We start from the raw sequence: 16,283 nt of genomic DNA, 5'->3' as shown, positions 1-16,283 counted from the left end.
GGTGGAAAACAATGATCTTCATCGATTGTGAGCGTTGATTTTTCTACATTCGCTTGTACTGCGAAGTCTGCGAGGTCAGACTGTTGTTGAGCTTTTATGATTTCTGTCACTCCACGCTGGTCAGGAATCTTGGAACAAACTGACCCCATAATTTCATCCACCAAGCAAATGACGAACAAATGCGCCGCCTTTCAATGCCAGGTACCAAATAATCTGCTCGGCCACAACGCCTAGTTCTTTTACCCTGCTTATCAAATCGACCTGAAAATCTCACTTAACTAATTAGCGACGTTAATTAGTTAGTTACAAGTCAAGAATTTATTCTGAAAACCTCAAATATACGCACGAAAAACATAGTAAGATGAAACTGTTCCAAAACAGAAATCACAAGCACGATGTGGGTGATAGACAAGAAATTTTAAGTTTCCACTCGATAATTTTTCGCCATTATTATTTTTCACTAAATCAGGTTAAGATTTTAGTAAACTTACCCCGGCAGTTTGACTCCCTGCCCTAATCAACAGCTACCCCGGCTTTGAGACGTTTATTGATTAATGATGTTAATTAGTGTTTTTTGATGACACAGGTGGCTTCAAAGAGGTTTCTGAAATACTGACTACATATATTCATGTTTAAGAAATGATAGGAAGGGATTTTCATCGGCAACAAAATTTCAACTCACAAGGCCTATGTGCAAACGTTTCCTATGTCTTTGGTGTCACTGTGAAGAAAATGAATTATCGGAGGGACTCTGGATCGCCACCACATCGAGGCTCTACTTAGCTGCCTCGATCTGGTGGCCAGTGTGAGACCCGTTTGCCAGTACAATGACGTTTGATTGGCCGCTATGAGTGACGTAGGACAAGAGACACAGCAATCGACGGCGTTGCCAAATCTTGCTAAACATGTTTTCTTTTTTTAAATGCTAATTACCAAGATATTATGATCCTTATCATTAGATACTAATTATGCAACGCTTTCTCGTGGTATACCATGGCATGCCAAGTGACAAGTGTCAAGTGGGATATTATGTTGCTTAACTAATTTATACTATGCCATAGAAAATATAGCCTCTCACAGGCGTTCAGTTATTTAAAGCGCAGTGCGAAAACGGCGAGCGAAAAAATAGGGGTGATGCTCGGCAAGAGAATGTGGCAACACAATTAATGCGACCTTCGCGCAGGGCACGACAGGAAGATTGAGTGTGATAACGTCGAGTATACAACGGCTTTTCTTTGTTCCGATTGGCTGAATTTTTTATAATATGTTTTTTTAAACCAAGCAACCGCGGGCGATGATCCTGCTGGTACATGGTATGATCCTGCTGCATTTTCGATGGCACGGAATAATTCATCAATACAATTTGCGTTGCGCAGTTTGCTACATGATTTTCTGACAACTTGTTTCGGTTTGTAATATAGGGTTTTCCCATCATTCACAGATAGTTTGATAGATTTAAAATACAGATCGTGTCACGTTATGAGCCGAAAATGATGGTGGTACGTTCGTTGCTATTTTTAAAAGTCTTTCGTAACTCGATCGCACCATGACGTTTTTGCTTGATCGAGTCAGCAAGAACGACATTTTGCATTGCACCAGTGTTCGGTGAAGTTTAAGCTGCAAACACGGTGAAATAAGACTACTCAGATCTGCTCCCTTTGTCTTGAAATGTCCACAAAAATGTCTTTCGTTTTGGTGAGTACAAGTTGTCTCATTCTTGCTTTCAGTATTGACTGAGTGGTCAAAAATGGCAGAATTGTAATCGTCGTAAACTTAACTCTCATAGTCTTTGATTCAATGTAGAGTAATGTTGTGGTTAACTTTGTAGTGAGTAAGTCGATCTCCCGTCGCTGTGAAGTAGACGAACCGTCCTTGTAGTTGACCGGGGTAGTTGATAATTAATTAATGAAACTTACCGTAATCTTCGCGGTCATTAAAACGCCCCCAAAACTTGGCTCCGTGGATTAAGCGTTTATTTGACTTCCTCAGCTTATTTGAACCTACAGTTTATTATTTCTGAGAACTTAATATCATTATACCTCGGATATAAAGTCCTGGAGCTAACCGAGAGTCTTATTTACGATTCTACCAAGGAATCCCAGCGTTTAATCGAGAAAATACAGTTCTTGTGTTTCAGATCTGTCTTTCAAGGCTGGTCAGCGTAGACCGAGTAATCTGTAAGGTTTACAGTTGAGCTAAATAATCGAAAATAACTCTGCTTCTCTCAATTTGCCACAAATGTCCTGAATCTTTGAGCTCCTTTAACAGTAAACGTTTTATTTGTGTTAATTTTATCTATAACTTTAAATCTTGGGGCGAATTAAGGGTGTATTCCATTCAAGCAAATATCCGCATTCCCGGAACATCCGACAAGGGTGGAAATGGTACAGTAGTTTCCCGCTTAAGCTGTGCGGAAATTGCGGTAAATGTTGAATTTCTGAAATGCGAACCATTCAGGAGAGTCCAAGCTAATTTTTTTTCGAAATCCCACTTCCCAATGCTCAAATCCCATTCCAGAAAAAAAATCCCAGTGTTATACATACCAGCTCTTTTCTCTTCACGTCCGCCAAATTACGGCTTCTAAATACGACCCAACGAAGACCCAAAAATTCACAAGGATTTGCAAAGATTTTCTGATGACGATAGGATCGTTTAAGACTGTACTGAAACGTGCAAGCAGGGAAGTTAAAGCGATTAGTTAAGTTACAAGTTTCTGCCATTTCACCTTCCTGTCATTGCTGCCTGCAGGAAATCTGTCTTTCGAGTTGTAAGTGTTTTTATTTCTTAGAGCCTTGTTAAACCGATCATATTCATGATCAGTCAATGTTGTTTCAAGGGCGGTGTCGTATCACTTTTCACTCGCACTAATTGGTTTCAAGACCGTTTCAGTTTCATGTCAGTTGTAAGTCTATAAGGGGTGGTGGCTTTTAGAACCTGCGAACGTAGCGAACACGGACGCATTTATTTTAACGGTTGATAATTTCGCTTCTTTACGGCTAACGATTAATTTATTTTCCTAGCGGTTAACAGAAATCTCAGAAATTAATTAATAACCATTGTTTCAAAAAGTTAAATATTAATTTCCATCTTTTCAAAAAGTTAAAAATTCATTTTGATTTCTGTAAAACATACTTAACATCATTCCAGGATGAAAATAGGGGGGCTCTCGAGTCGAGGATCGGGCGAAGAAAAAGCGGGAACAAAGAATATGGAAGAAAGAGGAAGGGGGTGGGGGTGGGGGCCTCCGACCCCTCACCCCATCCCTCCGTTCCCATTCCCCTCTCGGCCACTTTACTCTCACCAGCTCCTTCTCGGCCCTTGCAGCCTTCCAGCCGGAGCCTGTTGACAGACTAGAATGGAAAAGATATTATCATAAGAATTAAAGCCATGACTAATATAGTTACTACTACTTCCTTGGTTGATGTTATGACGAGGTTCTGCAAGTGGATTGAATGAATGTCAAAATCGCTTACACGCAGTCATTATTCGGCCATTCCTTTCATTGGTCTGTTAATGACCTTGATAGAACCTGACCCCGAATCAGTAAGATACACATGTGTCAACCGATCATGGTTACAAAACATATATTTCATTCCTATTTTTGACATTATTTTTCCCATTCCATGGCCAAATTCCAGTCCCATTGATATAAATCCCTTTTTCCCAGGGCAAAAACAGGCTAATTCGATTCATTCTACCCCTTCAGGACCCTCATTCAAACCCCGTCCACAATACGCCGGAGACATTTGAAAACGCCGCTTTATTTCTACGGTTAGGCCTACCGTCCACACTAATCTGTTACGAAAACGGAGCTTTTCGAAAACGCTTTCCAAACCGGAGGAATTTGAAAACGCCGGCTTTGCGTTTTAGCGGGAACAGGAAACATTTTGAAAAAGGAGCTTTTCGAAAACGATGGCGTTACAAAGTTACGATAATCGTGTAATTTTCCTGCCCGGGTCTTCCTCAAGAACAAATCCAAAATGGCCAGTGATTGTTGGTCAAGTAACATGGAAGATTAAATATAGAATACAGGGGACTTTTTTAGATAATACCTCATTCTGTAATCTTGAATCTTTTGTCGTTCAGGGCTTGTGGTTTGTAGGTGGTTTCCTCGCCAATCTCCCAACAGCTTCCAGCATTCTGTGTTACGCATGCGGAGATTATCCAGGATCAAAGGTCCCCTGTGAAGGCAGCCCTGCGATCCAGTGTGCATCCTACTTCGATTCTTGCGTCACAATAAAGATCACGGAAGAGGTCGCTGGCATGGATTATAATCAAACTGTGAAGAACTGCTCCATAGCTGAGTCACCCGGCTGCAATGAAACTTACATCTGTGAATTAATAAACCAATCTGTGGTTAAAGCTGGTGGAAAACTGCTGCAATGTGACGTAACCTGTTGCCAAACTGACCGATGCAATGGGCCAGGAGAAGGTTGTTGTTTGTACTATTGCTGTTACAAATATGCACTGAGTTAATTATATTAAAAATAATTAATAGCTTGTACGTTGCCCGGAGTTCAGTGCAACCTCCATTCAGGGGACGCTTCAGGCCCAGGAGAAGTGTCTCCAGAAAAGAGGTCAGAATGGGGAAGTTTCAAATTAACAACCAACTCAAAAAAGTAAAACTTTTATTTTGGTTTGCGATCTACTGCATCCGCTTTTTCAAGGAAATGCTGTATACAGCTTTGCACGTGGTGCAGTACATTACGAAATTCCTAAAGCATGGCAGAAATAAAGGGACAGCCATATTAACAGGGGAATTGGAAATATTCCCTCCCCTAAATAGAGGGGTCCTTTCAGTTTTGTTTAGCGATCATAGCGATATTATGAATTTTTTACGTTGAATTTCTATCAGATTTCATCCTGGAAGCAGAGCGGTTTCTGACGGTACAACAACGCGAAGCAGAGCATTGTCAAACGTTTTCGAACGATCTCCTTTCGCCACCATGTTTTCTTTGCATCTAGTGGGTTCAGTTGCGACCATCGATTTTTCGTAAAAATAATTGCTCGCTCTTGAAAAACCAGTTTGACGACTGTAAACCGGAATGACTGGTCCAAGATTTGGGGCTATGGTGACTTCAAAGGCCAAAGCAGATTTGTGAAGAGCCTCTTTCCGTCAAAAAAGAGATATTAAAGGCTCTGCTAATTTCAAATTTGAGATTTAAGATACTGGAACTTGTCAAAAACCAGTTTCTGACCATGCAGGGTCTATTCCGCAGGTGAACCAAAACTTGCCACGCCCGGACCGGATCCTCAGAGGTATCTTGCTATCATAACTTATCTTTTACCATTAAGAGAGGCGAAGGAGAGAGAAGCGGGCAGTGGAGGGGGTTGATAAAAGCATGTTGTTCGTTGGTTATCATGTTAACGAGATTTGAGTGAATGATAAATCCGCAAAATCCATAATGAGAAAATATTTACCTGGTACTGACTTACTTTTTTGTCTCCATGACTAAATATCACTTTGAATAATTTCCTTGAGAAATATAACAAAATTCTGTGCAACACGTTTTTTCGTCGTAAATACCGTAAGGTAATTATGTTATCCGAGAGAACGTTAAATTGCTTCAAATAAGCCGAAGTTATTTTGGACTCAAGCACTTAACCCTTACGTACTTTGTCAGGAAACAAATTACAGTTGCCTGGTACACAGAAGAAAAGCCTCCATTTGGCAAGAAAATATGCTCAGATATTAGACATATTAGTCCGCGGATATTGTCTGTTACGAGAACCGAACAGCTTTAAGAGAGCGTAGTTCGAGGAAAACTGTGGGCTTTGAGGAACAGATAATGTCCAAGGACAAATATTCGAGCATGTTTTCCCGCCAAATGGTGGCCATTGTGTTTATTATCCTTCAAATATTTTTCGCAACACGTGCAGTTTTGAAAATTGGGGAATATCACTCGGATATTCCCCAGTTTTAGCTGGGGAACATTAAGTCACATGACCAATCGCGCGCGAGCGTAAATATTTGATGGATTACACGTGAGAGATATTGAGAGAGCTATAAAAATTTACGGTGTAACATTGGTGAAAGCTGGAATTTATTAAGTGAACGTTCTCTTTTGTAATCTTTCCCTATATATTGTTCTTTATTTCGATTATTTGTGCCGCTTTTAACTTGCAGTTTTACTGTACTTATGTGTCTTACTGTTATTGTTTGAAATTTCAGCGATGTCAAGTATTACATCGAAGCCGTCCGTGCCCTACTTGACGAAGTACGAATTTCTCTTAACAGAATTTGAATATAGCAATGCGAAGAGGTTACGAGAAAAGAGGAGTTCATCACCAAGCGCAAACAGACAGTTAGTTACAAAGAAGGGGTTCCAATAGTTGATTATTTCTTTTCTGTTGTTTTCATAGATGGAATATATTGTGGACAACGAACTGGAAGGCCAATTGTCTGCGACGGAATACAAAGGTACAGATGTTGAAAGACTGATGACACATCACTAAGTAGAAAATCATCAGAAAGCAACAGCTGATCATCCAGGAATTAGTGGAACTTGTAACTAGTGTCAAACTTTGCTGTTTTGAAATTCTTCTATGTGTAGAGCAAACAAACTGCTGGTGTAAAACCACTTCCTCTCTCGACTGTCTTGAGTGATGTTTGGCGTGAGCGTCAAATTTATAATTTTATGGTGTATTTACCTAAAACTGCCGAGCATTTTTACTTAGAGCAAACACGGTGCAGCATTTTATTTTGTGCTTGAAACATACAGTGATTGTTTTTAAAGTTTTTTTTATTTTTCTTCCCCACAGAACGTGTCAAGGAAGTTCTCAACGACTTCTATGCGGCAATAACAAATGAAGAAGACCAGAAAAGCAACAGCGTCATAGATGAACTGAAAACGAATGCCGCAGAGTTAATGAAGAAACTGGAAACCAAGAGGGGTTAGTGACGTTGAAAGGGTGTGATTATGAATAAACCAATCACAACCCTCCCAGAATCTGTAACCGATCAATTAGAGTTCGTTGTAAAAGTTTGCTTTGAAGCGAGGGCTGTAGGTCTGGAATATCTGATTGGCTGATAAAACAACACGTTTGTTGTCATTGGTTAGACGTAACAGATCGCATATGTCTTTAACTAATTCAAGAAAATAGAACCTGAAGTAATCCCGCTGATTTGTTACATTTTTTTAATGATGCAATTTATTCCTAGGCCAGTCCAAGAAAAAACATGCTGCAATGACTTTGCGCCAAAAGAAACGTGAGGCCAAAACCTACCAATTACTGAGTGAGTTGATGGAAAGCTTGGCATGGCTGGCAACCCAGAAACGCTGAATGGGTGAGTGGTATGAAAATCAGAATGTTTTCAAAACACTGGCTTGTAAACCACCTGTCTCCGATAAAGGCTTAATTCAGTTTTATTATGACGTCATGTTATCATATTAGGAAAAGAAAACACGCATAGCATAAGCGCATGTTATCTTGCAGTATACGGCTGTTTCGAGAAAAGTCTTCTAGAATCGTAAGGGCGCACGTGATAATGCCAGGAAGGTATCATGGGTGGTGGTTGTTTGACATTGCTGCATAAACGTTCACATTTTTTTATCGCAAAGGAATTAAAAACATTAATAGGACAATTTATACTCTCACCCAGCTTCCGTTGCACTGAAACAGTGGAACTTCGATCTAGCAACAGGGATAAACCACTACCATTATAAGAACTAACATTTTTTTCCTGCTTCTTCCTCATCAATTGCAGGGACATTTTCTGATAAACAGGACGTCCTGGAAATGAGTAGCACATGAAGATGTTAGACGCATGGAAAAAGGAAGGAATTGATGTTTCGACACAATTTAACCTTCATTAGCAATAGATATACATTTGAGAAACAAGCTAAATAAAAGAATACAGCAAGTAACTGTTTTAATTTAATTATTAAGTTAGTTTGACTTTCACTGAAAAAGAAATATCCTGATTCTTCGTTTCTCCTAAAAGAGCGGCTTGCTATGCATGATGGTTGTATGACTTTAATTTCAAATTAACCTGGACGTCAAGTTCTCCTAAGGGGAGGGGGGAAGAGAGGAATATCTTCGCACTCCCCACCACTTCGAAAAGCGGAATAGTCAACTCTCTCGTAGGCGGACACCCTCGGGAAAAAGTGTCCGTAAGTAGAGCTGTCCGTTCACGAGAATAATTCTCATAAGCGAACGCCAAAGAAGTCCAAGAAAAATAGGGTGGTTGTCCGCTTACGGGAGAGTTCATTAGCTGGTGTTAATTACCTGTTTTATTGCGTAGCCAGATATAGCAAATGAAACTCTCTATTGATGTCAAATGGTAAAACTGAAAAAAAGAGAGAGAGAGAGAGAGAGAGAGAGAAAAGAAATATATGCAGTATAACTCCTCTATATTCAACAAAAAGTTAAACGAGGCTTATTGCTGCCCTCCATAAATGTAACTTTGGTGCTTCTTAAAAACTTCTCATTAATACTACGTGGACCTCTGCGAGGTATATCGTGACCAGAGAAGGTTTGCTTGTCTGGTTACGAGAGAGCGTAAACCGAGCGTAAACAGAAGAAAACTCCAATGTTTGTTTTCAAAAGTGTCCGCGTCCGTTTACGAGGGAATGTCCGCTAACAGGAGTGTGTAAAAACAGAGTCTGATTGAGAGGTAAAACGGCGAATTGAAAAAAGGGTCTGTAAGTATAAGAAAAGTCGTTCGCTTACGAGAGTGTCCGTTAGCGGAAAGTTGACTGTACCCAAGACTACTTTCTAATACCCAGGTTCTCTCATCTTGCCGCCCTCTCTCGCTCCAGGGGACTGGAAGATGAGAGACCCTGGGAACGAAGTTATCTTATGCTAACTCCTTCGCCTCCCAGTACCTTGTCAATGGACAACAGAAGGTTTACCAAGAGATAAAGGATCAGAGAGTTCATCCTCAATATACACTTCAGTCCCAAGGTAATATCTGTCGAGCTATTTTTAGATCACTCCTGGTTTCAAAAGTTTCAAGAGAGTCTATAAATAGCCAATCCTGTAACGCAGATCACGTGAACAGCTTTTTACACGCATTTTCCTTCTCCACCAAACATCTACACCCTTTATTTAAAACGACGAGCTAAAGCTCTCTCCTATGTAGAAGCTCAAAGGGTTTTCTTTTTAGGGTGGGGAGAATCTGTTGAACGATATGAGTGCAGGCGCAGGGTTACTATACGTGGATGAAGAATAACTTTATTTAACGAGGGTAAGGTATGGTAAGGTAAAGTCTGCATGCGAGCCAAGTGGCCCATCAGGCCGGAGCTTATCCCGGTTTCGGTAGCATGAAGCGACTAGGAGTATTTCTACTCCCCCCTGGATGGGATGCTAGTCCATCGCAGGGTTACCCCCAGCATTAAGTTCGCCGGTACCCATTTATACACCTGGGTTGAGAGATACACTGTGAGAGTAAAGTGTCTTGCCCAAGAACACAACACAATGTCCCCGGCCAGGGCTCGAACCCGGACCGCTCGATCCGGAGACGAGCGCACTAACCATGAGGCCACCCCGCCTCCCAGGGTAAAGACACTTTACAGTTAGCACTGACAAAGTAGTGGCCCTCATAAGGGCAACTTTGCGCCCGCACTTACCTTGCACAGCGGCTTTCTATAACGGCCGTTTCAAACATTTGCGGAGGGTTTTGCGGAGGAGAGAGGAACTTAAGGTGGCCGAACACAGTTTTCGCGCGCGCTTTTGCTGATGCAATTCAGTGCGCGCACAAGGATTGCAAAAAACAAACATGCCGTCAATAGAGCGATCATTTTATTTACTCAACACCCGCAGTATCTGTGCTATTTTTCTCTATAATTGAACGCAGTGTATTGATGGCTTTAGGCTTTTATCACAAAGATATGTTAGAAAAGGTAACGATGCAAAGAACCCAGCAATTCTCAGCTTTTTCTTTGTTACCGAAAGAACCCAGTTAAATGCAGCGTATGCGTAGTAAGTAAAAAAATTGCGATTGAATGAAAATTTGACACTCTCGGAAATACGCCTATTTCTCGAGAACCACTCATTAGAATTTCACGAAATTTGGCACAAAAATACTTTACGTCAGCTTAACCATCAAAAAACCAAAGTTTGTGTTGTTAACTTGCTTGCTGCCATTTTTGGTGACCGAGAGATCAAGGGTTTTAGAGAAAAAGGTGAATGAAACACAGGTATCAAAAACTGTGTTCAGCCACCTTAAGCCGCAGTATCATCTCTACCAACCGATCGGGACGTCCAATTTCTTAGCGACGGCTATGTCACCTTAGATCTGCGCAACGTATAAATCACATCGCTGTACATTGCTGTACATCATCAACTGACAAACCACAACATTGGCTGGGACTCTGCTCAGTGCTTAACCAAACTATTTTCAACGACTGACTCTGGAAAGCTGGTACACTAACCTAGAACAAGCGCCTCTTAGCACATGTCAACACTACTGGCACCTTACAAACGACTTATCCGTGACGGAAACGAAACCGACAAACGGACTTCAAACAGACCTACTTAAATTGACTAACAATAGACGGACCAAAAACCCACCAGAACTACCCTCACCCGGACGATCACACTATACGAACTGGCGTTCTATATCTTTTTTTTCTTTCAGCCAGTTCTTTCCTTTCACTCGTCTTCCTCTGCAGAAAATACAACAGCAACGATTAACCAAGCTATTTCCTTTTCTGGGCTTTTTAACACATATATAAGAATAATAATTTTGTTTAAATGTTAGAAAAAATAGCAGCTGGCCACTTAATAACGACACGGTAAAATAACAATAAAAGGCAATAAAAATCTTTTCAAAACAAATCATAAACTTTAATTTGCCTTTCTCCCTTCTTCTTTGGGCTAAAATTTTATACAAAAATTGAACAGCTGTTGAACAACTAGGCAGCTGCATAAGTTAATAAAGCGATTTCCGTAGTGTTAGCTTTGCCTGTTTATTAAATGTTGAGGTTTGAGGAGGCAGCGTGGCCGAGTGGTTAGGGCGCCGGACTTGAAATCCGGAGACTGCGGGTTCAAGTCCCGCTCTGACCACTATGCTGGAGTTGTTTTTCGGTAGACCCTATTTCAACGCCTCGGCTGCGCTTGTAAATAGCCAATTGGTCTGCCTCCTGTCAGTTGGGATTTTTAACCATGCCATGTTATGATCATTTTCGTTTATTTGTTTGATCATTTGGTTTCATTGGCCCTGAAAAGCCCCATTGGAGGAGTGGTCAGTTAAGATTTATTATTATTATTATTATTATTATTATTATTATTATTATTATTATAAGTTGCCAAAACGATTTACACGAATTTCAATTAACAGTGATGATTGAACTTCATAGAGTAAATAAGCAGAGGAGTAATTGAACTGGCAGTTTGCTGGTTATAAATTACCCAGTTTGTAATTGTTAAAACACTTGGGTATTTGTCTCGAGCGAATAAGTTCGTATACTACCCTACAACGTTCCCGAAAATGTCTTTCGTTTTGGTGAGTACAAATTGTTCCATTCTTGCTTTTAGCCGCTGACTCTATGATCAATAACTTACCACATTGGACTCTCCCAAACATTGAACTCTCTTAGTTTTTGATTCAAGTTTAAGCCATTGCAATCATAACTGGCAGGCTTGTCCTTATTAGCTTTGTAGTGTGTCCCCTTATCGTTTGAGGTAGACTAGTCGGCCTTATAGTTTATAATAACTGACTTGGGTTTATTTGTGTTTAATTTTCTAGTTTCTTCTTAGCTGAATCGTCTGTAACGTTTATAGTAATGCTCAATAAGTCAGTCTGCTTTTCTCAATTTGCCGCAAATGCTAATAATTAACAGTAATCGTTCAATTTGCCCTAATTGTATCTTTCAGTTGTTGCAACAAATTAAGTGAATTCTAACGCCAAAAGCCTGTCTTTCAAGCAATTAAAAATTGATAGACAGGAATGTGGCGGACTTTTTAGATATGCTTCCATTCTATGTTTTTGAATTGTGCCTTTGTTCTTCAGGGCTTGTGGCTTGTATGTGTTTTCTTTGCCAATCTCCCAATGGCCTCCAGCATTCAGTGTTACGTATGCACAGATTATCCAGGCTCGAGCAATCCTTGTAACGGAAGCGCCTCCGTGATCCAGTGTGAATCGTACTTCAATTCTTGCTCGTCAGTAACAATCACACTCGAGTATTCTGGCAATGACTATACATCAACTGCAAAGTACTGTTCCTCCGCTCAGTACAGCTGCGATCCTTCCATTCAGTGTGATCAAATTAACAGTTCTGTGGTATCCGGTGGTGGAAGTATGAAGCAATGTAACTTCTCCTGTTGCCACAGCGACCTGTGTAATGGCGGAGGTTGTAGTTTGTATTATTACTCTCAAAAATTCGCTGTGTATCAATTTTAAACTAAGGACAATTAATTGTACGTGTTAGATAAATCCTCACCTTTTAGAATGATTTACCACTGACACAGCTGTAGGATTATTTCACTCACGTAGCCAGCAGCCTTGCAAATTTATTGGAACAAAAAGAAAGTGTTTACAAAAGAAAAGAGTTCAGCTCTCACAAGACTGGTTAGGTACATCAGCATGGCTGCTGTTACATTGTTTTGGAACACCGATGTGGCAGCCGTGATGTCATGTGGAAGCACCGTGTAACCAAATTTACGTCGTCAGGCAGCTATTTAATTTTTCTTTCTAAATAGAACAGACTGAACAATGTCTTGTTACTGACCAAGTTTTGTGATTTGGAAGTCAATGAAGAAAAAAATAAAAAGCCTACTACAAGCACCATTTATAAACAAAACAAATATAAATCATTTCTACAGGGACAGCTAAATATGGTCAAATTTTAAAAATGTGTCATCAGTTTAAGGGTTCTTTTGTTAATTTACATTCAGCCATTCCTAATTACGTACCTTCCTAGCAAATTTTGCGAAATATTTTGCCTTTTGAAAATGACATTAAAAGCCAATATTATCGACTACATGCACCAAAAAATTGTAGTTTCTGCATACATCACGAGTGTGATAAAACACAACATATAAAAGTTATTTTGCGACGTTGACTAGCAATCTTCAAATTCAAGGTTACATTTAAAACTTGTCAAGAACCAGTTTCTGACTTTGTAGCGATCTATTTCACAGGCTCACCGCCCGCACCCGGACCAAATCCTCAGAGGTATTTCATTGTCATAAAGTTATTTTTTCCTTGATTTAGAGAGGTTAGGAAGCGAGAAACGTATAATGGAGAGAAAAGTTGCCTTATGTATCAAATCACACTAATTCCTGGAGAAATATAATAAAATTCTGTTCAAGAACGTTATTTTACTTTGGACTCGAGTATACGCAATTACTCAGGCGACAAAGTTGCCTGCTGCACAGAATTATACAGCTGTTTCGACAAAGGTTGTCCTACAAACCTTAAGCGTACGCCACAATGCCGATTGATAGTGATAGCGTATCATTGCTTGATTGAGGTTCACGGTGTTTCAGCAAGAAGGAAAGGGAAGCATGGGTATCCGTGTTTGTGCTATTTTCTTCTATCCAGGCCGACACCTTGCAGCTTCAACCAAGACACCTAAAACCATCATTACCCATAATACCTTTCGACATTGTCGCGTACGCTTATACGCTTTTGTAGGACAACCTTTCTCAAAACAGCGGTATATTTCTTAAATGGGAGATGTTGAGAATGCTGACAAATTTAATGATTTAATATTGATGAAAACTGGATTTTTTTAAAATTTGAACATAATGTTTATTTCTTTCCTTCTATTTTATTTCTTTATTTCGACTAATTAATTGTGCTGACTATTAACTTGTAAATCTGTTGTAATGTGTTTTTTGTTATTGCTTAAAATTTCAGTCGGTTAAAGTACTACATCGAAACCTTCCGTGCCCTACTTAATCAGGTACGGACTACTGTCAATTGTCAACGATTATTGAAATCTTTTTTATACAGAATTTAAACACAGTAATGTAAAAAGTTTGTGAGAACAGAGGAGGTTATCACCAATCTTAAGCGGACAGCCAGTTACACTAGTACTGGAAGGCAATTGTTGATTTATTTTTTTCTTTATTGATGTTGTCATAGATGGAATATGTTGTGGACAACGATCTTGGCGACCATTTTTCTAGATCTGCGAGGGAATACAAAGGTGAAAGTTTAAGAAATGTTATGAGAAAATTCGCCGTTACACAGTCATTTTTTTTATTATTTGGAAAATTATAGAAAAACCAACAGTAGCCTCTTTAATCAACAACTAGAAATCTTGAGTTAATATTCTACTTTCTACATTACCGATTCTTTGTACACCTGTACCTGTGCAAAGTCGTTTCAATAACTTTCATTCAGTAGACAAATAATTCGTTATCTTCTCCTTTTGAGTTTCCCTTCCTTATATTAGTTTCCGCAAAAGTTAGCCAGCTGAACTATTTTTTAGTAATGGAGTTTTATTACTTTCTATTCATGGGATAATTCTCCCTTTCCATTAGTCACACCAATTTCGGAAATATGAAGAAATTCAAATTAAGTTTGTCACTTTTAACTTCAATTAATTTTAAGTTTGTTCTATCTTAATTTCAATCTGGGAATTTTAATCTTAGCTTTTTATTTCTAATTTTGGAAACTTCGTGGTGTTGATTAGACCTCGCTATCTTAATTAAAGTACTTTCCGCTCGTATTGCATGTTAGAAGTTGCATTATCATATTTTAAACACTTGATGTGTAAAGGATAATATATAAGCAAGTACGTTTGTAAAGCTTTTTCGATTGCGATTACGAAGATCATTGTTGCCGTGTGCAGAATAAACTACTGTTGGACCAAGTTATGTCTCTTCCTTGACGTCCGTAGTGAAGACCATTGAAGTAGATCCTCGTGTACCAGGAAATCGTGACGAATTTTCGTTCCTGCAAGCAAGCAGCGCTCTCTAGAGTTAGATTCCCCAGTTGTCAGTTCAAGTGTCCGTTCCAGTCCAATTTACACATTTGCAGGAAAAACCTATCGTCACAGAAATGACGATACACTAAGTAGAAGATAATCAGAAAGCAACAATATTTTATTTTTCTTTACCAACAGGACGTGTTAAAAGAGCCCTGAACGACATCTATGCAGCACTAAAGAATGAAGAACAACAGAAACGTAACGCCATCATCGATGAACTGAAAAGGAACGCCGCGGACTTCACGAAGGAACTGGAAACCAAGGGGGGTTAGTGACGTTAATAGTGTAACGTCACGAATAGACCAATCACAATCCTCTCAGAAGTTGTAACTGACCAATCAGAGCTCGTAGTAAAAGTTTGCTTTGAAGCGCGGGAAAAAGGTTGGGGATATCTGATTGGCCGAGAAAACAACACGTTTGTCGTCATTAGTTAGACCAGGTTGCACAACTGTCTTTTAATTAACCAATCCACGAAAAAAAAACCTCTCCACTTTTTCATGATACAATTGATTTCTAGGTCAATCCAAGAAACGAGCTACATTTTCTCGGTGACAAAAGAAACGCGAAGCCAAGAGTGACCAGCTAATGAGTAAGGCGATGAAAACCATTCAGGAAAGCTTGGCAAGGCTGATACCTCAAAAACGCTGAATAAGTGAGTGGAACAAAATCAGAATATGTTAATCCCTGCTTTGCGACTGAGACAGCCATATCTTTTTAACCAGTTTAAAACGAAGCGAACGCAAATAGATTTGCTAGTCGGCGGGAATATAGTTTTTAAAATGCATTAGCTCACTGTTCGCGGGGGAATTATTATTTACTTCTACATTCTTCCGATAAACCACGTCGGAAGGTAACTTATGTTCTCTTCTGTTACTTCCTCGTCATTTGCAGGAACACTTTTCTCATGGACAGGACGTACAGGAAATACCGGAACACAATCTGTAGATGTTAGCACCAAAACAGGAAGGAATTGATGTTTCGACACAATTAAACCTTCATTAGATCGGGAATTTAGAAACATTAGTTGATGAATAAAAGAGAGTGGGACGACTGAAATTGTGCAATTTTGATTTATTTAAGGTGCTCTGACCTTGAGTAAAAAATATATACTTCTGGGTCTTTGTTCTTCTTACAAGAGTGGCTGCCATGCATCATGGCTTGTGTAACTCTAACAGTATCGTCCTCGTCTTAACCTTCCAATCCAAGTTCTTTGACATCGCGTTTAAACAGGTGTGCACCAATTAAATTCTGTTAAATTAGAGTACTGCCCCGACCCCCCTCCTCCCTCAATACTATTCTGTGCGTTACTGAAAGGTTGACCGCAAACGGAGTAGGGGAGGGAGGGTGGTCGGAACGGAGAGATCCTGTAAGAAAATCGAATTGAAGACATCCCTTACA

General features: G+C 39.7%; 2 protein-coding genes and 1 non-coding gene across 5 annotated transcripts; all 3 read left to right on the top strand.

The window, feature by feature from the left end:
* The first annotated feature begins 1,542 nt into the window (after positions 1–1,542).
* Positions 1,543–7,868, top strand: LOC110049041 (uncharacterized). Of its 2 annotated transcripts, XM_089287319.1 has the most exons (8): positions 1,543–1,695; positions 4,087–4,432; positions 5,220–5,259; positions 6,173–6,218; positions 6,364–6,421; positions 6,763–6,894; positions 7,163–7,288; positions 7,709–7,868. In XM_089287319.1, exons 1-7 carry the CDS (start codon positions 1,669–1,671, stop codon positions 7,282–7,284), a joined length of 771 nt encoding a protein of 256 aa, XP_089143445.1. In that variant the 5' UTR covers positions 1,543–1,668; the 3' UTR covers positions 7,285–7,288; positions 7,709–7,868. The 2 variants fall into 2 exon arrangements, with proteins under 2 accessions (XP_089143445.1, XP_020610466.2); XM_020754807.2 differs by lacking the exon at positions 1,543–1,695 and having other exon boundaries at positions 3,898–4,432.
* A 3,059-nt stretch (positions 7,869–10,927) lies between these two features.
* Trnas-uga (transfer RNA serine (anticodon UGA)) lies at positions 10,928–11,010 on the top strand. Its single transcript has one exon. It is a non-coding gene; the product is annotated as a tRNA-Ser (tRNA).
* Positions 11,011–11,305: 295 nt separating this feature from the next.
* On the top strand, positions 11,306–15,941 carry LOC110048574 (uncharacterized). 2 transcript variants are annotated; one of them, XR_016206526.1, is made up of 8 exons: positions 11,325–11,449; positions 11,957–12,296; positions 13,087–13,120; positions 13,808–13,853; positions 14,036–14,099; positions 15,021–15,152; positions 15,403–15,537; positions 15,777–15,941. XR_016206526.1 is itself a non-coding variant. In XM_089287323.1 (7 exons), the coding sequence occupies exons 1-7, from the start codon at positions 11,435–11,437 to the stop codon at positions 15,857–15,859; spliced, it is 714 nt and encodes a 237-aa protein (XP_089143449.1). In that variant the 5' UTR covers positions 11,306–11,434; the 3' UTR covers positions 15,860–15,941. The 2 variants fall into 2 exon arrangements, 1 of the variants encoding a protein (XP_089143449.1); XM_089287323.1 differs by lacking the exon at positions 15,403–15,537 and having other exon boundaries at positions 11,306–11,449.
* Positions 15,942–16,283: the final 342 nt, after the last annotated feature.

This window comes from Orbicella faveolata, unplaced genomic scaffold, assembly GCF_042242905.1.
Source record: "Orbicella faveolata isolate gen_17 unplaced genomic scaffold, um_ofav_v1 contig_14, whole genome shotgun sequence".
Lineage (NCBI taxonomy): Eukaryota > Metazoa > Cnidaria > Anthozoa > Scleractinia > Merulinidae > Orbicella > Orbicella faveolata.
Note: the sequence above shows the minus strand (reverse complement) of the source record. Positions and strands in the feature narration are given on the sequence as shown.

Excerpts from the sequence above, each read along its gene's own strand:
- LOC110049041 (XM_020754807.2), top strand. The coding sequence starts at position 3,913 with ATGGCGTTACAAAGTTACGATAATCGTGTAATTTTCCTGCCCGGGTCT. Across the intron at positions 5,260-6,172 it reads CCCGGACCGGATCCTCAGAG|CGATGTCAAGTATTACATCG; the intron begins GTATCTTGCTAT and ends TTGAAATTTCAG. Across the intron at positions 6,422-6,762 it reads GTCTGCGACGGAATACAAAG|AACGTGTCAAGGAAGTTCTC; the intron begins GTACAGATGTTG and ends TCTTCCCCACAG.
- LOC110048574 (XM_089287323.1), top strand. Across the intron at positions 12,297-13,086 it reads CGACCTGTGTAATGGCGGAG|GCTCACCGCCCGCACCCGGA; the intron begins GTTGTAGTTTGT and ends TCTATTTCACAG. Across the intron at positions 14,100-15,020 it reads ATCTGCGAGGGAATACAAAG|GACGTGTTAAAAGAGCCCTG; the intron begins GTGAAAGTTTAA and ends CTTTACCAACAG.